Here is a 25,963-nt window from a genome sequence, read left to right as displayed (position 1 = left end):
CTTTATGCTGTACTTTTCACTTTTTAGCATTGCTACGGACATTCCCTAATAACCTTTTGAAGTGGACACATATATGATTTCAATCCTCTGATGTCCTCCACTGTGGGTGTTAGAATACAGAAAATTGATTACTGATTTTACTTACCGGTAAGGTTTCTTTCTGTATGACAAGTTACCAGATTCTGTTATGTATATGATACAGAGTCTTTTTAGATAAATACCCAAACATCATGTTACGGCACCAATTAAGATACCCCTGTGTACTGGCTATCATTCAGTTTGTTGTGATAATTCAACAGAAGTAAGGCATTACATTAAGAATAGGTTTATATGTTTCATCCCTTGTTAAAATATCACTACATTTCCCTATTTTTGAATCCCAGCTTTGACGATAATCTGTATGAAGGCCAGTCACTCGGATAAAAGGATATAGTAACGTTCGATCCAGAAGGTGTTTCTTCATTGAGAGAAACTAGCGATTATGTGCCACGGTAAGCACGAGTTAATAAATATGCTGCACACTGCAATAAGTTTACCCTCCTATTTAGGAATCCCTTATACAATAACTAAACTATGTTCCCATATCAGAAGATGCATGCACGTCCATCTAGTCTTCCCTTATATAAAAAAAAATTTGCACATCATCTATAGGCTGGTCCTACATCGGCAAATATGAAAAATGTGCCTGACAAACGGAGAACTATTTTTTGCCATCCCTCTTTTTTTAAATCACAAATTTCTTCTGTAGTTACATTTTTGATACATTTCACTTGTACTATGGTAACTATTATTGATAGTCTTTATTTTTCTCTTTTTCCACTGTAATATCCTATTCCAGACTTTAGCTTATGGACATAGATATAAAGAGAAAGATAAGCATTGTCTTTGCAACATCCACCCTCACCATCGGTAACTCGGTAAGTGACTCTCCGCCTTTCTAGTTTAGGTCTAATGACCATTTAGGCCTTATATTGATTTGATCGAATGGTTAGAATAGTCTTCCCCATACATAGACACTTTTATCTAATATCTTATCAGCTGGAATAGGATATGTAAGAATATTCTACCTAAATTACGGTTGTTACTAGATAGGCTTGTGACATATGATTTCATACACACATATCCATCTACTTACGTCGAATGTGCAAATAATACCAAATTACCTATGAAGGAAATATACATCCACTTATAGTTAGAGCTCATTCATTAGTTTGGCTCATTAAGACGAGATTATTCCCATGGTTCTCACCATTGGTTGCTCTATAGGAACTATCCCTTCCCACAATTACCACTGCTCAAATATAGGAATGCTAGTCTGTACCTTGTTGAGCTGCATTCAATCAGCTATACAAGTAGGGAGTTATTGTCATTTGGCATTGTTTTTTTCGTTGCTATTATTGGTTTTTATACTTTGGTGTGATTTAGAATGTAACCTCTGAATAAAATAGTCATATATGTGTTTTGATTAATTATGAATTAACTATGTTTTTCAGATACTATTTGTGGCTTCTGAGGAAGGCGTTTCCCATAACGCCGAAACGCGCGTCGAATATTATTGATTGCCACTGTTATAGAATCTTTTTACATGTATTTTTTATGTATTGTATGAAAACTGTATATCTTGTTTTTTGTATAATTGATTTAAATTCATGCTTTTTATTAACTGTTTTTAATATGAACATTTATATACTTATTAAATGAAATATAGTTTATTATAATCATTTGGTTGTGTTTCCTTTGTGCAATTTCTCCCTCCCACTGTGTTGATATTATGACACTGTTGGTCAACCCACATACTGTACACCCTCCACACGGGTAATAACCAGAGGGAAGTTTAGAGCCAGATGGTGTGCTCAGTGCACGTGTGTGCACCAACTTATCTTTAAGAGTGGGTGTCCTCTTAAACGTAAACCGTGGCGGTGGCATCTTGTCATTTGCAGTGTCTAAAATAGACCAATGCTTTCTTACTATTTGCCTCACTTTTGTAGAGAGGGGATTGAATGTAGTAACAACTGGAAGGCAATCTGATTTAGTTTTTACATTTCCTTGCAAAAGGGCATCACAGGGAGTATTAAGTGCACGTTTGCGTGCTTGTTTGATAGTCTTACAGGGATACCCTCTTGTTTGCAACTTCACCACTAGTTCCATCAGAACCAACAGAGGGGTGGCCGTAGACAGACAAGACTAACCCCGGCAAATTGGACATTCGACAACACCAGTAGCGAAGAGGAAGAGATAGGGGATCAACCGGCTACTACATCTAATCAAAACAGGGTTAGATTTACACCAGAAACAAGATCCAATGAGGACCTTGGTGCATTGGTGAGTTCTTTTTTAGGGCAATCACACAGGGGCAATTGGGGCGGCAGGGGTCCTGCTCAGAGAGGTCGAGGCAGGGGCAGGGTGGGACATACGCGAGAAAAGAGGCCAAATGGATTATTTCTGAAAAAGCAGACAAGGTGAGATTGAACGATTCTATTGAGTGGAACAAGGTTACCAGGTATTAGAACGTTCATTCTGCCTTTAATGTGAATTTGCTGTCTGATTTACATATTTTTGGTCCCTTAAATTACTTGAGTATTTTGCTTTGAGAATAAAACTTACGTGTCCTGCAGCACCATGAAGTGATTCTGGCTTGTGGACACAGTCTCATTATATTTTCTGAATATATTATTGAGGACTTTTTGTGGTTGTGGTGTTAAGTACTGTACAGCGCGCCACTATGTGTTGACAATAGGCGGCCCTTTTGAGGCTTATTCTATAAATATAGCTACATTATTGGCTAAGCGATGGACGCAGGGTAATACCATTATGACTGCAATCCTTTTTTAGAAAAGTGAGTGCCCGAGAAATGGCTGGTGGCTGTGTGAAACTGTAAAAAAATTGTCGAATATCCCAATATTTTGCACTTATAAAAAGATAAAACTGGGAGACATTGGGACTGGTCTTTGCGTAAAAATGCAATAATTAAGACTTTTAAGAAACTGATCCCACTTCGTTTCACAGCACGTTTTAATACACCAGGCGGCTATTCAATGGGAAATTTCTATTTTTTTCTCCCATTCCAATATGGCGCCCGCGTTGGACACGACCCGCGTGATACACGTTTTCACGTAATCGGGGTTGTGTTGGAATCTTTAAATGTATTCGTACTTGACGGCTGTGTGGCTGGCGATCTTGGGCGTTGAAGAGACACAGTAGCGGTAAGCGGGCACGTGTAATAAGGGACACGGGCAGGCATGATGGTGTTACCCTAGACCTGTTTGTAAACGGGTGAGCCACGGATGCTAGTTTAAATGTATTACCATATAGAACATATGGGTTGTGATGCTCGACGGATGTTTGTGTATATAATATACATAGCTCCAAGTTGAAAGCAGAGTGTTGAGAATATTGCGGCGGTGTGACATGGCAAAGTGCATCGCAATGCTGCAGGTTGTACTTATACCATTTACTGCCCATCTTGTGTAGCTGCGTGATGTGGAGAGAGAGTGCAGAGCTTCCCATGTGGGTTATATGGTCTGGTATTGACCCTTGGAATTTCACTATCTCTTTTAATTCTTATAGGTGACGGGACCGTCTGGCGGTCACAAGCGGTTACGCGATCAGTTGACGCGTGAGGCTCGCTTTTTAAGTTTGCAGGTATGCAGGTTATATGCAACCAAATGGTACGGGTCCTTAAAAGATCTTGAGTGAAGACTAAGCATATCACTGGTACTAAGTGTGTTTTACAGACGGCGTTTCTTTCTTTTATGTCTTTTATTACCATCACAGGTTTGATGTGAACCACCCATGAAGTTCTAAATTGGAACCCCATTAGCCCTGAAGAAGTTGCTCGAAATTTGTGATATCAACGAAACATGTTGGCTAATAATGATTATGGCTCTATAAGAGCCATTTTTAATTTGGAAGAGCTTACAGCATTGAATAAAGTTATCGGACGCCAGTAAGCGTTACCAATTTTTGATGGTGAGGTTTATCTATGTGCATTCTCACGGGGTCCATAGGTCAAGCATATTGAAAGCAGGCATAGGTAGTGCATTCACACGGAGTTTGTTCTTTCTCGATTTGATTTCATTGGGGTTAGGTCTTCTTTACTAAGAGCACACACATTTCTTTTCTTTGGAAAGAAAGCAACCAATGATAAGTGGGCTTGCTGGCGAGTACCAGTCAGCAGCCCCCTTGGAAGTGCAACCGTGAGGTGCTTTCTTTCATTCCCACACCTTTTTTTAGTTTATGGGTGGGTCTGTGATGGCATTTTATTAGATTGTTTTAACCAAGATATACCACAACATTGTGACCATAAGGCCTTTGAGGGAGTCTTAGGATAAAGTTATGATACCCTTCCTATGTTGGAATTATAGTTTTTGGTGCATCTTTTCAGGGACAGTCCTTTTATTGATTTAGAGTGCATTGAGTGGGGGGCGGGCTGTCCCTTTGTTCCCTCTACAGCTCCTATTGTGTTGACCAATATTGATAACACCCAAAGAATTAACATGCTGAAGCGATCCAATTTCGACTGGATAAAAGCGCACATGGGATTCGATCGTTCCATCTACCGGTCCAATGCTCTGTACACCTAGAACAAGTACTTGACAATGTTTAAGGCTTTCTCTCGGTTAGGGTTTTTTTTCCTTTTTCTCTTCTTTTTCTCTTTTTTGTTCCTTTCTCTTTTTTGAGGGGGAAGGAGGGGTGGGGGCCATAGGTGAAACTAATACGAACTCTGTGCGACACCCGGTTAGGAAATGTGAAATATGTAGATGATACCTGAAAATGTATAGAAACTGTTCCTTTCACTAGCCTTTTTATTCAAAACAGGTGTACTTATGCTATGGGCACGGATACGAATGAGAATGCTTAAATGTTATTTATTTCTGAAAAATCAATAAAGTAAGTTTTGAAGAAAAAAAAGCTATCAACTGTCGATGTTCTATCTCCACGCAAGGAGGCAGAGAATTGACAGACTCGAGTAGAGGGCCCTCCCCTGCTGCTTCAACAAAAGTTCCACTGAAAGGTTCAGCCTGATCAGAAGATCGATTCTCATTTTCAGAAGCTCTGGATACAACTTTCCGTGCCCAGTCCAGAGCCACAAGGAAGACTTGGGCCTAGAAGTTCCTGATCTTCATGAGAATTCTGGGCAGAAGAGGTATGGACAGAAAGGTATTCAGGAGGCTTGAGCTCCACATGCAACAAAAAGCATCTCCGAGCAATAGCTGCCTCGGAAACTCCAAACACGCAATACTGCTGACATTGTACATTCTCTTTGAAAGCAAACAGATCTAACCATGGCTCTCCCCATTGCTAAAAGAGCCCTTGTGCCACCTCTGAATGGAGACAATACTCGTAATCTGCTAGGCATCGATGGCGGAGTTTGCCCAACCTGACGTTCAGAGAACCTACCAGGTATTGAACCACAGGGTTATGCCATGCTGTTCCAGCCATGTTCAGAAACACAGGGCCTTGTGACAAAGGGTACCCAACCCCACCCCACCCGTTTGTTGCAGTAACACAGGGCAGTGGTGTGGTTTGTGAACACTTGCACTAACTTCCCCTTGACAGAGTGAAAAAATGTTTTCAATGCTACTCGATTGCCCAGAATTCCAGCAGGATGATATGGAGTCCAGATTCCACCTGAGACCAGAGGCCTCGGACCTCCACCTCTCCCAGATGGCCACTCCATTTCAAGAGTGATGCATCTGTCACTACCATCAGGTCTGGTTGGGGAAGGGAGAGGAATCTCCCTTTGCCTTTGAGCCAATCATGGTTTGTAAGCCACTACTGTAGGTGTATCACAGTTACCTCTGAGATATTGACGAAGTCGGAGAGATTATCCTGATGCTGCACCCACTGCAACTTCAGGTCCCACTGCAGAGCCCCATATGCCATGTGTCATGATTTACCAGCAGGATCCAGGAAACCATGAGGCCAAGAACTATCAGAGTAATTATCACCTAAATTCAGGCTAGAGCCTAAAACATCAGTGTCATAACCTGAATATCCTGGACTCGATACTCATGGGGATACCCCGAAACTGCACTGTGTCTAGAACAGCTCAAGGGAAAGGCACCATCTGAGAAGAAATCAGATGTGACTTGGGCATGTTTACAGTGAACCCCAGCGAATACAGGAGGTCTGCCGTAGTCTGGAGGTGAGAGACGACAGTCTGGGGCGAGGCCGCCTTGAACAGCCAGTCGTCGAGTTAGACTGAAACACCTAACCTGTACAGATCAGATGCGCCTACCGCCATCACCTTGGTGAACTCTCAAGGGGCACTGGTAAAGCCAAAAGATAGCAGGGTTAGCTGAAAGTGCACGTGGCGGACCTTGAAACGCAGGTAACGCCTGTGGGCAGGCAGGATGCAGATGTGAAAATATGCATCCTGCAAGTCCAATGCTACCATCCAGTCTCCTTGCTCTAGGGCAGATAAGACCTGAGCCAAAGTAGCATCTTGAAATTCTCCTTTTGGAGGAAGAGATTGGCGGTTTGGAGGGCTCTAATAGTAGGAAGACCCTTGTTCTTTTTGGGTATCAGAAAGTAGCAGGAATAACAACCACTGCCTACTTCTAATATTGGAACCCTATCTATAGCCCCCTTGGCCAGGAGAGCTGCAACTTCCTCTCAGACCAAGATCAGATGATCATCCACCAGCCTCCTTGAGATGGCGGGGGCAGGGGTGGGAGGGGCAGGTTTGTTTGAAAAGGGTGGGAGCAACCCCTACGAAGGATCTGCAACATCGATTTGTCTGATGTTATGGACTGCCAGTGGAGGAGGGGATTCTCCCTCTGAATAAGCATCCATGTTCTTGCAGAACTAAACTAAAAGGACTTAGAGGCTGCAGCTGCCATGGGGAAATTGATGGCGAACAACCTCTCCAACATTCACAGAGGGTCAGAAAGCACCGCATCCATGTACTCACACAACTTGGGAAGCCTTAGCAAGATGGTGGGCTGGGATATGGTTGGTGTGGTGGCACGCCCCTTCCGTATCTCCAAAATTGGCAAAAGGCAGACTGGGGGCGAAGTGTCACTGAGAGGACCAAGGACTTGGCCATAGCCCACAAGTTCTTAAAGCGCTCCACCACAGAACGCATCAGGAATCAGAATTCACTGTCGAGTCATGAGTGGCTTCACCACACACTGCTCCTGGGTTACAAAGATTGTAATACTATATTCTAAATTAGATATCTGTAATGACTTATCAAGAGATGTGATGCATTGTACCATGTACAGTTTATCTGTGTGTTCAGTATTGAGACAAAAAAATAAACAATAAAAACAGATTAAAACAAAAAATTGGATGAAACCTCAAGCTAAACGTTAAAAATACAAATGTTTTCGCAAAGATTCAAGGATACTAGGAATGAGGAGAGATGGGTAATGTTAGAACAATATCTGAGGATTCCATGCTTGAGAAAGGCATACACTGTGGTCCCTCTATGTCCCTAAAAGGCAAACTAGTAAAATCAAAATTCTGGAATCCTAGTTGAACAGCTCCGAAGGGGCAAATTAGAGAAGAACGTAGCATTCAGCACACCGATTTATTCCAACAAAGGGCACACAGATCCATTGTGACATTGTAGGTTTAATGATTTTCAGCATTTTAAATGCAAAAATTTGAAGAATCCCGACATTCATTATTACACACACACACACACGCGCATATAGAATCAAGAGAGTTTAATTACAATGAAGCCTCATGTTATAATCACTATGCCTTAAACACCACAGAATTTAAAAATTAATTTAACCTACCATTTTCCCATGGTTCCCTTGGCCAGGATTCTGGCAATACTCCATACTTTAACTCGCTTGAAATTCCTGAAAGAAAAAAAAAACAGTAATTGTAAGGAAAACTGTTTACAGATTACAACCCTGAAACATGCAGTGGAGTTAAATTGCTACTAGTGACTTTCCACCACAGGCATGGAAATCTCCTTATAATAACGTATAGGAAAAATTTAAAAAGTGGAATGAACTTTAAAAAAAAAACATTTAAAGTTTTTTTTAAAAAATATTAATTTGAAGATTTAAAAACAAAAATCCCACCGAAAGTACCATTTTTATATGATTTATTTAAGTACAAAACGTTATGGACAGACCTAATTTATATTAAATCATTTTTAAAAATTTGATTTTTTTCAATAAAGCTTATTTAAATATTTTATAATAAAATATTTATATTTAAATATACTTTCACATTAAGTTAAATGTATGTGTGAGGTGTCTGTGTATATGTATATCCTAATTCCCAGACTCCATTTATTTTTATTGGAGAGTGCTGCAGTACTAGTGGTTGGCCAGTGTTCGACTTACTCCGCATCTGAGCTTCAAGACATGGACTACAGCTTTAGAACCTTTTTGGCTGCAGAAACTTTAAAACTGCACTTTGTAGATACCGATGGGCTTACTCTTTTGTGGGTTGGTATATGTCCTTTCCAAAACCACTCCTTAGCCTTCACCAACCTCCTCCCATTTAGTAGTAAATATTTCTCATTTTCCAGACACTCCCTGCTAAGACCCACACTTACTACTAAGTACTAAACTCACATGTGTGAGTACCTCCTAGTAATAAATATAGGAGAGATGGAGATTTACAAATGTAGGTTTTGTAAATGTCATTGGGTAGTAAGTAATGGTCCAACTTTACATATTAAAATACGCTGTTTGTTAATGTCCCAAATTAAAAATGTGATAACAGATATGGTAACCTACTACCAAAGTAGAAACAAGAGTGAAGTTCTTCATTTTAGAGTGCTGAAACAGCTAAATCAGTGACATGTAACACTTTGAGAAAAAAAAAAACACTACAAAAATTATAAATAAAAATAATTTGGTAATCTAGCCCAGATGCTCTGCGACTTCGCCGCCATATCAGGGCTGAAGATAAACATTGACAAGTCTAACATATATGTCTTTAGAGTGCGAAACTGCGTTCCTTGCCGTGTCCCTAATGCTGAAGGGTGCAGTGGAGCGCAGACACATTCCGATACCTGGGTATAAGAATATTTCGCCAGCCGTCTGAGCTATTTGATGGTAACCTGGGCAGTGTGCTAACAACCACCAGATCCCAGATGGAATTTTAGAGCACACTCCGGCTCGCTGTGACAGGCAGAGTCGCGCTCGTGAATATAGTGGCCCGGCCGAGATTCCATCATTATTTTGCAAACTTGCCAAGATACGTACACTCACTCACCCCACCCCCCTCTTCGCCACTCTGGAGAAGATGGCCAGGGATTTTATAAGGGGTACCGGCCGGCATAGAGTGGCAATGAAGAAACTATGCTTGCCCTCGGAGAAGGGAGGTTTAGCGGCTCCGTGCTTTGAACATTATTACCTGGCTGCCCAACTGCAGTGGATAGCCAGATGGATGGCAGACCGGCAACGAGATGACAGGGCAACCACACGCCCGCCACACACATTACCTTACTGCTCAGGCTCTTTCATCCCGGCGAGAAAGCACGACCCCCTGAGCCCCTGCTGCTTAACGTGGCATACAAATGCCTCCTTAGGAGCCTCTACATAACCCGAGGTGTAACACCCTATGCCCCCGCACTCCCCTTAGAGGGAGCCCCTAGAGGTCAGTCAGTACTCACAGCTGCTGAGTTACAAGACTGGCACAAGGCAGGCCTACAATCCAATGGAGACCTATACCGTGACGGGTCCCTCACTGCCTACGTGGCAATAATAGAAGATGAGTGGCTCCCCCAGGCCAATTCTTCCTACACTGCTTGTCAGTGACTACACTCACAGCACGTGGGGCAACCTCACAACTGGACCACAAACGCACCTCACAATGCAATACATACATGTTATGACGCAGGGCAGACACCTCACGTGGTGGTTTGCCGCCTCGCTTAGGCAACACGCGGCAATAAGCCTGGACCCACTCTGGCACAAATGGGAGCATGACTTAGGCCGTCAACTCTCGGAAACAGAATGGGCGCAGGTGCTGGCCAGTCCAGTGTGCATTTCCAGAAACATGAGAGTCAGGCAAATACAATACTATATCACTCAGAAAGCATATTTCACACCTGCCAAAATCAACCGATATTTTAGCCGCACTGATTCTGCCTACCTCAGCGACGCCACCCTAGATGCCGACCTCATACATGTACTCTGGAGCCACACTAGCCTTCACACATACTGGAGAGAGGTGGCAGACACACTCCATGTTTGCACAGAACATGAAGTACCCTTCCACTGGCGGATATACCTGCTACACAAATTCCACAGAACCCGCAACACCAAGGTAACCTCTAAATTTCTAGACCTAGGCATAGTGGCAGCCAAGAAGTTAATTACCAAGAAGGAACCTGACCCTCCGCCTATGCGGGCGTGGCGGCACTCTGTGCTGGCATGGGTCAATGCAGAAAGTATAGCAATTAAGTGCGAAGAATCCATGGGCCTAAGAAAAGTCCCTATCTCTGTAAACTGGGACGCGATGCTGGCGGCGCTGCAGCAAGGTGCAGGCGTAGCAGATCCGACCTCTCAAACAACCAATCTGGTAGAATGAAACTGCATATACGAGTCGTAGTTCCAGACTAACCTGAGACACTCAGCCAGCGGCCAGATGTGAAGCACAAGCGCACTCACGTATGCAATACCGTAGAGGCTCGCACGAGTAACTGCAACATTGTAATTTCTAACATATATGTGATGTATCAAAAGTGATACCAATGTACACAGAGTCAACTGTTGTTGAAATGGAAAAATCTATAATATATATATATATTTTAAACTAAATTAGGTACTCTATTGTTTGTCCTTAGGATGCTTCAGATTACCAACTCACAAAATATCGTGAGCTAGACAACAAATTGGAAAACACATTTAAATCGCTAGGAGACGTGCTCTCACAAACTACCCTGGCCTGGTCCCCTCGGCTCTATCATCTCTCTTGGTTGAAACTGCAGGTCTTGAATATACCTTACTCGCATCCTCCAAGACATCCCCTGTATAAGTTTAGATTAAGTTAAAGTAGAAGCCAGGAGAATACCTGATTGTTTTAAACAAGGCAAGTATGTGAATAGCACAAAGACAGAGAACAGCACTGAAAAGGTCATTCTTACTACACGCCAGACAGAAATAAATGGAATACAAATTAAGCTCGAACAGTTTCTTTGAATATGTCACAGGCATGTCTCATTATGCCTTTCATAGGGAGAGTCTGACTAGATCTGGGTGTACTACTCAAAGTTTCGAACAAGAAATCTTCTTCTAGGGATTCTTGAAGTAGTTGTACCCCGCGATATTGTGCAGCTCTAGCAAGCAACTCTAAATAACCTACATTGTTATCAGGCAGAGAAGGCTTTGCACGGTAAAGGGCTCGGTCAGTATCTGTAGGTGGATCAATAGTGTGTTCTTTCCAGGGATCTACAGGTAACTGAATATCTTCATCCTCTCCATCGTCATCATCAAGCTTTGAGGGTGAAGAAAAGTGTGGTGTGAAAAGTAAATGTTCCAATACTGGAGAAGGTGGTGAAGATGTAGGGGAACGTGGTGGAAGAGGAGGAGAAGAGTTATTACCAACAGTCTTCTTTTTTTAGGGAATATTATATTGTATGCCCTCTGACTCAGGTTTGCATTTGTGAGGCAGTTTGGTAAGAAGATGTCCTGTTTCAGAGTTAATGTAAAGTTCCTTTTGTTTAGGATCCGATTTGGGGGGTGGCAAGTCAAGAATCGGATCCTCCTGCTTCGAAGGAGCATTTTACGGTTTAGGCGCTGATGACTTTGGTGCCGAGATGGAATTACTTTTCTGAGCAGAACGTTTCAGCTCCGAAGAGGTTTTTAATTTTGGAGTCGAGGGTTTCGGCTCCGTAGCAGTCTTCAGCTTTGAGCTCTAAGGTTTCAGCACAGTGCCAGACTTTGGTTGACTCGATCCAGAGCCTGAAGGCTTGACAATGGATTTTGGTGCCGAGCCAGGAGGTGAGGCATCAGAAACAGTCTTGGTGCCGACCACGGCAGTGAGCCCGAACCATTTTGCTTATTTTGAGTTGGATTTTGGGGCAAGGGGTGTTCGGTACTCACAGGACCTTGGCCCTGTACTCTTCCATCTCCAAGTTAGATTCAGGAATAGATATGGGCTGCTCTTCCTGTTCCTCTTCAGCCCCTTGTACATCAAATTATTCTTGCTCAGATCCTTCACCTAAGATGTCTGGCGTGTATTCGAAGTTTTGGCTTTGCAGTTCACAACGTCGAGCCAGATGATCGCAGAGGGTTTTCTTGTATCGAAAGGATCTGCACGCGTCGCGGTCTTGTTCGTTGTGCTCTAGAGAGAAGCAAAAGTTGTACACTTTGTGCAACCCGGTGCATGGATATTTTGTGTGGCATAGAGGGCACAATATGAATGTACGTTCCATCGACTGCGAGGTGGACCGTCGCAGTTAGGTTCGACAGCCTTCTACGAGTCTTCCAATCAAAATTTAAATGTTTCTCGAACACTACGATAAGCGGAGAAGTGGGATACCCGTACGAAACAATATAGAAACAAGTATAGTGGGGAAACCGAAGAACGGTTTCAAACCGGAGCGCAGCAATTCACATCCGAACACGATGGTGGAAAAAAAAACAATCTAACAATGGAGTTGATACCCATGCGCACAATCACCAAAAGGAGGAGTTACATTACCTCATGACTTGAAAGACTTCTTCGAAGGAAAACAACTTGCAAACATCCAAACCCAACACTAGATGGCAAGACTATGCAATGCATGTGATCTACAGCTCACATGCCTCGTACATATAGTTTTGAATGAGAGAAACCTCAAAGGACAATTATGCAAAGGTTCAAACAGCAAACCCAAACACAAGGAGATGATGAAAGGAGCGCTGAAACTTTTCATACGCTCTCCCCCCAGTCACAGATCTGGGTTGAATCCACCATCGTTCTTTAGCTCACATCGCCACCCAAGTTCAGATTTAGTCATATGCAAATCAGTCTTGACCCTGTGCCTCGTAGGAACAGTCTAGCCTGAACTGCCAGGCTAGGTCTTCCCTGGACCTGCAACAAGCCTTCCTGGACCGGTTACAGCAAACCAATCAAAAACGTAGGAACAAGATCAGAATCTCACTGAGGCATAATGAAGGGATTGGAAGGAAACTAATTAGCGAGACCCTTAATGAACATCAAAACTATAGGAGATTTAAACAATAAGGGTTGATCTGGCAGATAAAGCAGTGCCGACAAGGCAGATAAGTAACCTTTAACAATTGCCACAAAGCAACCTTATGGTGCCAAGGAAAATGAAAAACTCAGTACATCACATAAATATGCCTTTAAAGAGTCAACAATTTTCTGCACACCATTTCACAAATGTAGCCCTCCTACTAGCATAGACCGATGTGGTGGAGTGTCTTCTGACGATAAAATACCATCTACCACCTCAGGTGAAAGAGAGAAAGAACTTGGGTTGCCCTGTTCAATCTCCAGGCTTGAAGGCGCAGGCTCTGAAAATGGGGGTGTATAACCAGCCCCCTGTGATTGCAAGAGGAGGTCTGCCCTGTAAAGGAGAAGAATTGGCTTGGTAGTTTAGTCTGCCCTGTTCCAATGATGCACTGGACCAGGGACAGACTGATTTGCATATAGCCAGGTTCTGAGCTGGGATGGGGCAGTGAGATAAATAACGGTGATGGATCAAGCCCTGATCTTTGGACTGGGTAAGAGTGGTCTGTTTAACTCAGACACTCTGTTCATCACCACCCCCTTTTGTAAATCGTTTTTGGCCACTATAGGTGTGGCAGGGTATACTCACACATGAGTCCCTTTCTCACTGCTCCATCAGGATTCAAGCAAGCCGGGCCGAAGAAGGCTGAAATGCCAGAAACCGGTCCCCGGTAGCTTGTCTCCTTTCTGGTGAAGAATTGGCTTGGTAGTTTAGTCTGCCCTGTTCCCATGATGCACTGGGCCAGGGACAGACAGATTTGCATATAGCCAGGTTCTGAGCTGGGATGGGGCAGTGAGATAAATAACGGTGATGGATCAAGCCCTGATCTTTGGACTGGGTAAGAGTGGTCTGTTTAACTCAGACACTCTGTTCATCACCACCCCCTTTTGTAAATCGTTTTTGGCCACTATAGGTGTGGCAGGGTATACTCAGACATGAGTCCCTTTCTCACTGCTCCATCAGGATTCAAGCAAGCCGGGCCGAAGAAGGCTGAAATGCCAGAAACCGGTCCCCGGTAGCTTGTCTCCTTTCTGGTGAAGAATTGGCTTGGTAGTTTAGTCTGCCCTGTTCCCATGATGCACTGGGCCAGGGACAGACTGATTTGCATATAGCCAGGTTCTGAGCTGGGATGGGGCAGTGAGATAAATAACGGTGATGGATCAAGCCCTGATCTTTGGACTGGGTAAGAGTGGTCTGTTTAACTCAGACACTCTGTTCATCACCACCCCCTTTTGTAAATCGTTTTTGGCCACTATAGGTGTGGCAGGGTATACTCACACATGAGTCCCTTTCTCACTGCTCCATCAGGATTCAAGCAAGCCGGGCCGAAGAAGGCTGAAATGCCAGAAACCGGTCCCCGGTAGCTTGTCTCCTTTCTGGTGAAGAATTGGCTTGGTAGTTTAGTCTGCCCTGTTCCCATGATGCACTGGGCCAGGGACAGACTGATTTGCATATAGCCAGGTTCTGAGCTGGGATGGGGCAGTGAGATAAATAACGGTGATGGATCAAGCCCTGATCTTTGGACTGGGTAAGAGTGGTCTGTTTAACTCAGACACTCTGTTCATCACCACCCCCTTTTGTAAATCGTTCTGTAAAGGAGAGGCAACGGAGAGTACAATGAGAGGTAAGAAGGTCTGTGTACCACACCCTTCGTGGCCAATGTAGGGTAATCAATATGACTTGAGCCCGGTCTTTGCAAATCTTCCTCAGAACTCGAGGACTCAAGAGTATGGGGGGGGGGGGGGGGGGAGGGGGGGGGGAAGGCGAGCATTAAAAAACTGTGAGCCCCAATCTAACTGAAACGCATCGCTCAACTCCCACTGTGCTTGTTACTGGAGGCTGCATAACGACAGGCAATATGTGTTCTTATGAGTGCCAAACCAAAGGAAATGCAGCTCGTGATTAGTCAAAAATTGTAGACAGATTATGTCAGCACACACACTGCACATTCAGTACTTCAGATGATTTGCAAAAACGCAAATCTGATGATCCTGAGCCACAGACCAGAGTCGTAGAGAAGCTACAACCCTACCCCTCCCTGTTTGTTGATGTACCACATCACGGTAGTGTTGTATGTTAAGACCTGGACCGACTGACCGTGAAAGAAAGGAAGGAAGGCCTTGAGAGCCAAACACATCGCCCACAATTCCAAAAGGTTGATATGAAAGAATCTTTCCTCTGGAGACCAAGAAATTTGACCTCCAGATCCCCAAATGTGCTCCCCACCCTAGAGTGAAGGCATCTGTTATCACTGTGGCCACTGAAGAAGAGGGTGAAACGGCTTCCCTTGAAACAGGGTATCTGGAACACTCCATCATTGCAGACCCGTGGCAGTGTCTCTGGAGATTCTGACCAATTCCTCAAGATCTCTGTTGTGTTGAAACCACTGCCTGCGGAGACACCACTGGAGGGCCCCCATATGCAAGCATATGGGAACCTTTTTAGCAGTATAAGAAATGCGTTACTTACCTGTAACTGCAGTTATTCAGTATTGGTATCTTTCATAGATTCACATGCCTGAATCATTCCCCGTCGTCGGGGTGGGAGTCCCCGGTACATAAGAAAAGTAATGTCTCACTAGACATGCAAAGGGATAGGCCAAGGGCCTTACATTAGTAACATATGTAGGTTCTTCTGTAAAAAGGACCAAACTCTATAGAACAACCAATCAGCTATCACCACCCTCTGGAACATTCCTGGAAGGAGCTTTAATCCCTCAGATTTTCGTAAGCACAGTGCTAAGTAGAGGTCTCACTGAGAGAACTAGGTGAGCCCTTCCAGGGGAGGTGGGTGGGTTGCATGTGAATCTATGAAAGATACCAATACTGGATAACTGCAGTTACAGGTAAGTAACGCATTTCTTATCCAGTGTTAGGGTATCTTTCATAGATTCACATGCCTGAATCAGAGTAGTAAGCACTGATAAGCACATTTCGGATGGCACAGCATGTATTATGTGAAAATAGAAAATATCAAACTGCAAATCAGAGAAAATAGTAGAAGACACAATGGAGAAATGTGCATGTAAAAGGAAAGGATGGTGGGATGGAATGAAGGCTCACCTCTATTGGAATAAAGGACATAACACCACCTGTCCCACTGCAGCACACTTCATGAGTTCCATATCCAAGCAGTAATGCTTGGGAAATGTATGCGGCGTCTTCCATGTTGACGCTCTGCAAAGGTCTATGAAAGGACACCTACAAAAAGTGCCATGGAGGTAGAAATTGCCTAGTGGAATGGGCATGAACTGTGGAGTGCAAGGGTTGGCCCGCTTGCTGGTGACAAAGTAATAGCTCCAGAGATCCACAGAGAAATACTTTGTTTAGTAAGTGGAAGACCTTTTCTCGGTCGACGGTAAGCCACAAAGAGTTGGTTGGATTTGCGGAACGGTTTTGTCCTGTAAAGGTAGAATTTAAGGCAGCGTTTAAGATCCAGTGAATGCAGAGTTCTTTCTGCCGCCGTTTGAGGATTTGGAAAAAATGTACGTAAGACCACAAGCTCATTGAGGTGAAAGTGTGACGGGACTTTGGGCACAAACTTGGGATTAGTTCGAAGTATAACCCTATCATGTTTGAATTGAATAAAAGGGTCTTGAATTGAGAATGCATGAAGCTCGCTTACTCGGCTTGCAGATGTAAGGACTAGAAGAAGTGCTGTCTTCCAAGAAATAAACTTGAGATCGGCTTTGTGTATTGGCTCAAAAGGGTGTTTCATAAGCTGAGTCAGCACTATGTTAAGTTGCCAAGTTGGAGGTAGAGACTTAACAGGAGGGAAAGTCCTAAACAGACCCTTGAAAAATTGTTTGACCAGTCTATTTGACCAAAGAGAAGTGCCTGCAGAAGATCTCCTGAACAGGGATATTGCAGCCAAGTGAACTTTAATAGAGGCGTGAGCAAGACCTGAGGTCGCCAGATGGAGAAGGTAAGGCAATATTTGTTCTGGAGAAGAAGAGAGAGGGTGTACATTCGTAGACTTACACCAGATGCAGAATCTCTTCCACTTTAAGGAATATGTCTTGTTCGTACTGTCGGCTCGGGCCCGAGCCAGAATTGCCCTGCAGTTTGGAGGAACGTCTAGGCCATGGAACTCTCAGAACTCAGGAGCCAAGCTGATAATTTGAGAGATGCTGGATCTGGGTGTAGGACCTGTTCCCGATCCATTGTGAGGAGAGAGGGAAACGGCTTCAAAGTAATCGGCAGTTCCAGGGAGAGTAGATGGAGCTCCGTGAACCAATGTTGGCGAGGCCACGCTGGAGCTATCAGCTGTAGCGTGCAGGGTTCTGCCTTCAACTTCCTGGGGACCCGGGGAATCGGTGGAAAAGCGTACGCAAAGACGTTTAACCATGCTTTCTAAAATGCATTCCCTAGAGATCCCCGTTGGGGATGCCAACTTGCGAAGTTGTGGCATTTGGCGTTGTGCTGGGTGGAAAATAGATCCAAGAGAGAGGTGCCCCATCGAGAGAATATGCAGTTGAGAGTTCTTGGAGGAAAGCTCCCAAACCTTCCAAGGAAGCATCCATTATGACTATTTGTGGAGAGGCTTGGAGCAAGAAGGGCAGGCCTTGAGAAAGATTCTGTGGACGAGTCCACCACTGTAGAGTAGTGACCATCTGAGGGGTCACTTAAACGACATCGTCGAATGAACCTTCTGCTTGAATCCACTGAGCAGAGAGTGATTCCTGAAGAGGACGCATGTGAACGCGGCAGTAGGGAACCAACAGAATATGTATGTATGTATTGGCATTTATATAGCGCACTACTTACCCGTAGGGTCCCAAGGCGCTTCGACCGCTGCGAAACCCTTCCTGGCTTCCCTGAGAGATGGTTCCTTAATGGGTTTCTCCAGGGTGAGACCAGGCATCCCCGGCGGGCTGGTGGGGCCGTTAGTGAAGATGAGGCAAGCTAATGCCCAGAGTTGCCGAGTGTGATCGCTGATCAGAGTGGGCACCGAGGCGAGAGAATTATCGAGTCCGCTGACCCTGGTCCAGAAACCTGCCGCGCCGGGAATCGAACCCTGGTCCCGGGCCGTCCTCTGCTCTCGGGTCTGCCGCCTCTAACCAGTGAGCCACACTACTACATCATCCCGAGAAGGGATGTGAACAGGCATACTGAGAGGAGCTTCCTGGATCTTATGCGGTCCGCCAATTGAAGAAGTTTGGACTGTCGCTCTTGTGACAGGAAAGCTTTTTTCTGGTTTGTATCTGGAAAAGCACCCAGAAAAGTTATCCGCTGAGAGGGTTGGAGGATGGACTTGTGCTGATTGAGAGTGAGTCCTAGGCGACTTAAAAGCTGTAGACAGGAGTTGGAAGATCTGTTTGCGCCGTCTAGAAAAGGTGCCTTGACGAGCCAGTCGTCGAGATAGGGAAAAACTTGATGACGTTGTTGCCCGAGATATGCAGCCACTGGAGAAAGGCATTGGGCTGACTTGAGCCCGAAGGGCAGGACTCAGAATTGGTAATGTCTGCCTGCCAGGGCGAAACTCAGAAATTTTTTGTGATTCCTGTGGATTGGGATATGGAAATATCTTGAAGATCTAAAGATACCATGTAGTCGTTTGCATTGAGAAGTTATAGCACTTCTTGAATGGTGACCATTCAAAACGATTGTTGCTTTAAGTATTTGTTGAGACTTCTCAAATCCAGAATTGGTCTCCATTTCTTCTCCTTTTTTCACGTCAAGAAAAAAAACGGAAATAAAAACCTTTCCCCCGTTGACGAAGAGGAACCCGCTCTATAGCTCCTTTCTGGATCATTAGTGAGATTTCCAGGAGTAAAAGGAGCAGATCTTTGTGAAGCATAGGTCGAGGAGGGGTCGGAGGAGGAGTTTGAATGAACTCCAGAGAATTTCCAAACTGTACCAGCTGAAGAACCCAACGGTCCGTTGTTATTTATTGGTTTCCAATTGTGTAAAAAATGGGAAATTCTTCCTCCTTCTTTGGAGGGTGGAGAGGAAATGGAAACCGGCGGTAGAGGAAAGGTACTGACGCCAGGCGGTATCCTTCTGCCGTCCTCCCTTTCCTCAAAAGGAGGTCTTATTGTACGAAGATTGCTGCGGTTGGCGTTGTTGAAATTGTGGCCGATATTGTTGGTTGTTAGAAGAGTAGGAAGACCAATATTGTTGGTAGTCCCCTCTAGTGGAAGATTGCCCTCTACCCTTTGAGCCTCGAAAAGGGATGTTTTTAAAATGAAGGGTACCAAACGCCCGAGCAGTGTCTGTATCCTTTTTTATACCCTGAAGAGCTTCGTCAATGAGTGCCAAAAAGAAGCTGACTGTCGTAGGGCATGTCCAGAATTTTAGTCTGGACCTCTGGCCGAAATGTAGTCGCCTTAAGCTAAACTTGGCGTTGTAAGACCGCAGCGCCAGCCAGTTGGCGGAAACCAGTAGAGGCGATATCCATCGCACAATCGATGATCTCGGAAGCCGAACGTTCGCCCTCTAACAAGATCTTTTTTGCTTCCTCCTTTGTGTCGTCAGGCAAGGCCCTCAAGTATTGTGCAATGTCCGCCCACATCTGCCTTTTGCAGTGTCCCAATAACGCTAAGGAATCAGACGCACGCACAGTCATTGCAGACATGGAAGAAAAGCGTTTCCCAATATTGTCTAGTCGTATGCCCTCATTGTCCGGAGGGGCAGACAGTGGAGCAGAAGGGTTTTTAGACTTCAGCTGAGCCGCCTAAGTGATGACGGAATCAGGCTTGGGATGTCCGTTGAGGCAGGCTGGAGCGGTGTCTGGAGCTCTGTATTTTTTATCCTGACGAGGCAACACTGGGGGAATCGAAGATGGATTGTGCATGATCTTCACACCTTGATCCCAGATGTACTCTATAATAGGCACGGATCTCACTGTCTTCCTAAATGGTTCCTTAAAGTCGTAAAGGAAACAATCCTGTTGGTGAGAAGGCATAGGAATCTGGAAACACTGTGCAGCTCTTTCCAAGACATTATGAAAACCCCCAATATCCTCAGGAGGCGAATCAGCATGAGGAGGCACTGAGGACGCTGGACAAGGGATAACGTAATCATCCCATTCATCATGAGTCGATTGGGAATCATGAAGCTCCCCTTCTTCTTGTTGATCATCCTCCGATGCGACAGGCACGGACTGTAGAAGCGGAGGTGGAGCCTGTGGCATTTGTGGGGGAGAGACAACTGGAGTAGGAGATGGAGCAGAAGTAGGGAATCTCTGCTTGTAGTCCAAAATAAAAAATTGGAGGTCAGAAACCAAAGACGCAGGCAGACAAACAATGGGAGGTTGGCGAAGATGGCTGTAGTCAGGATAATAAGTCTGGTCTTCTGGCTCTTGCTAGTCTAAATTCGAATTCTCCTGGTACTTGATATGAAGTTCAGAAGGACCTGTCGCAGCCCTGAACATACTGTCGTAGTCTGAATCTTCCTCCTCCTCCAGAAGGTGACACGGAGGCAACGATTGGACCCTGCTAGGTGAAGTATGAGCAGGCGTCAACGTGCGCTTTGTGATTTTAAGATGAACATACGCACTGTCCACTGTGGACTCTGGCGGCGTCGACGAGCCCATCTTCGGTGTAATTGTCGTTGCCGGTGAAGCGCCGAAGGACACAACTGGAGGGGACTTCGACGAAGCTCTCGTCGACGGATCCCTCCTTGAGAAAGTAGTCGTCAATGTAAGAGACGTAGACGGACAATCCTCGTCGACATAGGCGTCAACGCACTCGTCGATCGTACCGTCGACGCTGGCTTGGGTGTCAACGAATATTTCTTAATCTTGATCGTCGAGGACATTGGCTTAACAGCCGTCGATGATGACGTCGTAGTCGACGTAGACGAAGCTGAGGAGGCCAATATTGTGGAGACTGTCATCATTGACAAGGTTACTCCCACAGCAGTAGAAGGTCATTTCGTCGTGGCTGGGGCCGCCATCGACGAGGAGGTAGTCGACTAGGTCGAAGTAGGCTTTTTAAAGGTGTGTAAAACTTCTTGTGAAGAAACCTTTGTAGGTAGAGCCTTAAGGAGGACCTCTGAAGACTTTTTCTGTGTCTTCTTTTGAGGAGGTTGCGACAAAGGCCCTGGGGAAACAACTCTGGGCCTTTTCTGTGAGGTTCTGGAAGACTTTGTAGAGCCCTCACTGTCCTCAGAGTACAATGCTTAGTCTTTGTCTTTAAGCCTCTGCAGCCAAATTAAAAGACGTCCCTCCCAGTCCTTAAGGGTCTTTGATGAAAAGGTACAAAAATACCTTACAAGCCTTTAAGGAGTGGTCCAGATAAAGGCAGTAGAGACAGTCTTTGTGTTGGTCATCAATATGAAGCCTCTTCTTGTTGCAGGAGGCACAGGGCCTAAAGAGGCCTTTATTAGGAGTATCTGACTTGAAGATAAAGATACCTTCACCCAGAAGAAGGAATCCTGAACAAAAAACCACTGGAAATCCAGAAACAAGGAAAAAACTGAGCAAAGCTCAGTGGAGACTCCCTAAGCACGACATGCAGTAGAAAATCTGAGGGACTAGAGCTCCTTCCAGGACGGTTCCAGAGCGTGGTGATAGCCGATTGGTTGTTCTCTAGAATTTGGTCCTTTTTACAAAAGGACCTAGATATGTTACTAATGTGAGGCCCTTGGCCTATCTCTTTAGATGTCTAGTGAGACATTACTTTTCCCACCCCGACGATGGGGAATGATTCACGCATGTGAATCTATGAAAGATACCCTAATACTGGATAACACATCAAACAGATGTTTGTTTTCTGATGGTGGTACACATTCTATATATTTTGTCTCAAGTAAAGTTTGAGTGCCTTTCCTTAGTAGATGAAGTCAAAACTACAGGGTTTTCTTTGGTGGAACAGAAGGAGGGAGTGCTTTGAAATACAGTATGACCATTTTGTACAATTTTCAGTACCCATCTATCTTTGATATACTTTGCCATTATTAAAGATGATTTATAGTTGCCACCCCATACTCCCCTCCCCCTGCTCAATCCTCCTCATCGAAAAAAGAACGGCGCACAGAAAGGAGAAATCATGGTCACAGGACTTTCGTAATAAATCCGGTTGGTGTTGCTGCGAGCCTCAACCTGGAGATGAATGGAAGGGTTGGTAGTTCTGCCTTTACTGAAGTTGCTAGTGTTAATTTTGGGCTGCTAACGAAAGCTTGAACCCTCTGAGGCAGATAGGATGAGATGCAATGATGGTAATGCCTCTCCTTGGGACTTTAGGATTGTACTAAGCTTTGAAGATCTTATTTTACTCCAGCCCTACTGTTTTAATGTTTGTCTCTTAGACCACATCCTCTGCACCATATCTGTGCCCGGGTCAAAAAGTAGCAAACTGGTGAAAGGAAAATGTGAATTGTCATCTATTTGTCATTTTATAAAGATGCTATTTTCAGCCAAGATGTTTTCAGAGACTAAGCCCATGGCAGTGGCTGGAAGCAGCTGTAATCGCGGTCTGGGAGACAATTATTACCTAACTGTAAGGCAGACAACAACTTTATCTACAACCTCTATTAAGTCTTTGTGTCAGTTCTAAGGCAGTTAAGTCTGTGAAAATTAACACAGTTTCTCACAGCAGAAATCTCAAGGTATAAAAGTGCAGTTCTACTGACCGCCTTCATTGATGCTGCCGGAGTCCCACAGATTGTATGATCTAAAATATCCAGATATTTTCTCTCCCTGATAGATATCATCTTGATTTCAAGAGCAGCTGCATTCCCTTCTCACTGCTACAACAACCATAGAATCCAGTTTAGGATCTATTCTGCGACAATGTGGGCCCTGTTCTAGTCATATATATTTTTTCTAGAGGCAACGTTTTCTCATTCTAGCCTTCTAGCACACTAACCAGAATTTCTAATCACAAAAAGAACACCCTCATTTAGATAATTTCTAAATACATTTCTAAATTACATCTCTGAACCCATTAAAATGGCATCAGGTGTGCCACACTTATAAATATGGAATGTTAGAGCTCAGGTTTTTTAATAGAAAATTGTTGGAAACTGCAGTAGAACACTTGGGAACCAACTGACAGGCTATTGCAGGCAGAATGTTTCACTCGGAATATCAAACTTTATTCTCATATGGCTATGAATGATAGTGTGAATGTACAGAAAACGTGCGTTGATTTTAGCTTCTAGATAACATTCCATAAAATCTATGAAAAAATCATGTAAGAAAACGGATTTCTCTTAAACATGGTTCCTTCAAATGCCAGCATGGGGTAAACTTTCTACATGGTAAATCCATGGGAGAACTCACCAGAAATCCTAAAGAACAAGTTACACCTTTGGGAAACACTCTTTCTGGTAGACACTATCAAACACAAGATTCTTCACCTACTGAATATTCCTCAGGTGTCAGGCTGGATCTCAGGCGCTAAGCCCCAAAAGCAAATTGGCTTCAACCTGTGTGTAATGGGCAGAGCCCAATTCACAGAACAGTCAGAGTGGGAGGATTGTGCTGAATCTGTGGTAAGATAGACTTTACCAGAAAGAGCATTAGCAGACGTAAGTAAGTATTAGTTACTTACCTGTAATCCTAGTTCTCTTCCAGGGTTATCCTCATCAAAGTCATAAGCATTAGAATATTCCTGCCCATGCGCGGGACCCCGGAAACACTATGTTATATGTGCCCCACACACATATATATATATATATATATATATATATATATTCCAGGAATAATCCGGTGTAGCGCAGAGCTCTCAGCCAGCTGCCAAAAACGGACTCGAACCCAAAATTCAGTGCAAAGATGATTTATTCAGCCAGTGGTATTCCCCTAGTCATATATATATATATATCAACTTCATTAAGAATCTGCAGCATAATGATTTAAATCTGAAGTTTACCAGCAACATAAGTAAAACAGGTTAATTTCTTGGACCTCACAGTCTATATTGAAGATGGTAAACTAGAACATCTCTCTATCGGAAACCAACAGCGGGAAACACGTTGTTGCACGCAAAGAGTTTCCATCCCCAGAACCTGATCCGTAGCATCCCCTATGGGGAGAGTTTACGAACTATACGGAATTGCAGTAATGAAAATAAATGTAATGATGCCCTTGAAAACCTGAGTAGACGTTTTAAAGCCAGAGGATACACTGCAGAGTGTGTTAACTCGGCAGTCACAAAAGCAAAGAAAATACCAAGAGAGGAAATTCTTTTTGGGAAAAGTAACAGCATGAAAAGGAAAGAAAATGAAAACAAAAATACTTGTAGAATGATCACTATTTTTAACACTCAGCACATTCAGGTTAGAGGTATTCTGAACAAGCACTGGCATCTAAATACGGAGTGACTCTATTTTAGGCAAAATTGTCACCAAAAGACCGCAGTGGACATTCCGAAAAGCCAGGTGCTTCAAGCAGATGATGGTCAGCAACACTTTAAAAGCTCCTCTCCCCAAAAAATCTGCTAAATTGTGGCTTATCAAAAAAGAGGGTTTTGTAAAATGTCAAAAATGTAAGGCGTGTATTCACGGCAAAAATACCTCGACCTATACGTCTAATCTCTCAGATAGAAAATTTAAAATCAAGGGTCATTACCACTGCAAAACTGATCATGCTGTCTAAGTGCTCCAATGTCCATGTGGCTTGAAGTACGTAGGCAGCACCACCCTCCCTGTTCACATGCGAATCTTGCAGCATCTTCGAGCCATCAAAAATGGAGATAAGGCATATCCTGTCGCAAGACATTTTGACAAAAAACATGAAAGGAATCTGGCAGGATTGTCTTATTTCGTGATAGATGCTATCCAGCAAAATGTCTGAGGTGGGAATTATGAAAAAAAGCTGCGAAAACTTGAGTCGATGTACATAATAAAGCTAAATAGCAAGTACCCGGGAGGTCTTAACATGGAAGAGGATCTTCATAGACACCTTTAATTCTCTAGCAGTAAAAACTTTCCAATGTTTGCAGTTGTTTTTAACATTTTTTTCTCTATTTATGGGTGATATCAGGTCACATGTTTAAGGTCCAGGAAAGAATGATAGACATGAAATGTGTTGCTTATAAAAACGCCCACTTGGGCTTTATCCATAAAATTTGTAGCGGCACAATTCCTATGTAATGCAATGGTGTGCAGCGGCATAATTCCTACGGAATGCAATGGTGTACATGAGCACTTGCTCAAAACAGGTTTTCGTCTGAAAATTATGGCACTAGTCATTTTATCAGATAGCATTTAAATTACAATACAATGTAAAAATGGCTTTTTGTAGACTTAAAATGGATTGAAAATGTCTACTAAAATGCATGGGTTGAGCTATGTTTTACCGCTTTTAATACATGTCTCGTATAAACTACGAGTCTGTTTTCTATGGCAATGTGATTGTAGTTTCATTCACGTGATTGAGCGTCATTGGGCTTTAAGTAAAGCAAACTTTATTCACACTGTGGTGAACAAGCCTGGTGAACAGGCGAAACGCGTCCCAGCGGCCGACTTATGCAATAAACTTTTGAAAAAGCAGAACATGGCGTTGTCTTCCTGTGCCTGTGTGTAGAGGAGTGTTTTATATACATACATACACATACATACATATACATATATATACATATATATACACATATATATATATATTTTTTTTTTCTCAAAACAAACGTCCCTTACTGGAGGAGGAGCGGCCGGCCAGCTGGTGCAGGTGACGAGTCAAGGACAAGACTCGTAAGTAATTTCCGAGCAATTTCAAAAAGAACACCGTGATCAAGAACAGTCCTTTGTTCGAAACGCGTAGGTGAGGAAGTTTTACTGAGATGGATTAAACTGCTTTGAAAACATCCGAGAAGAGTGCGGTGTTCTTTTTGAAATTGCTCGGAAACACACACACATATAT

The 25,963-nt window shown here is 43.8% G+C and overlaps 1 protein-coding gene across 1 annotated transcript in view; it reads right to left on the bottom strand.

Moving 5' to 3' along the window:
* Nucleotides 1–25,963, bottom strand: part of ZBTB10 (zinc finger and BTB domain containing 10) — a 308,748-nt gene that overhangs the window by 58,132 nt on the left and 224,653 nt on the right. The window contains exon 4 of the mRNA XM_086965923.1: nucleotides 7,752–7,817. Within this exon, the coding sequence (XP_086822049.1) occupies nucleotides 7,752–7,817 (66 nt within the window). The remainder of the gene's footprint in view (nucleotides 1–7,751; nucleotides 7,818–25,963) is intronic.

This window comes from Lissotriton vulgaris, chromosome 4_1 (assembly GCF_964263255.1).
Source record: "Lissotriton vulgaris chromosome 4_1, aLisVul1.2, whole genome shotgun sequence".
Taxonomy (NCBI): Eukaryota; Metazoa; Chordata; class Amphibia; order Caudata; family Salamandridae; genus Lissotriton; species Lissotriton vulgaris.
Note: the sequence above shows the minus strand (reverse complement) of the source record. Positions and strands in the feature narration are given on the sequence as shown.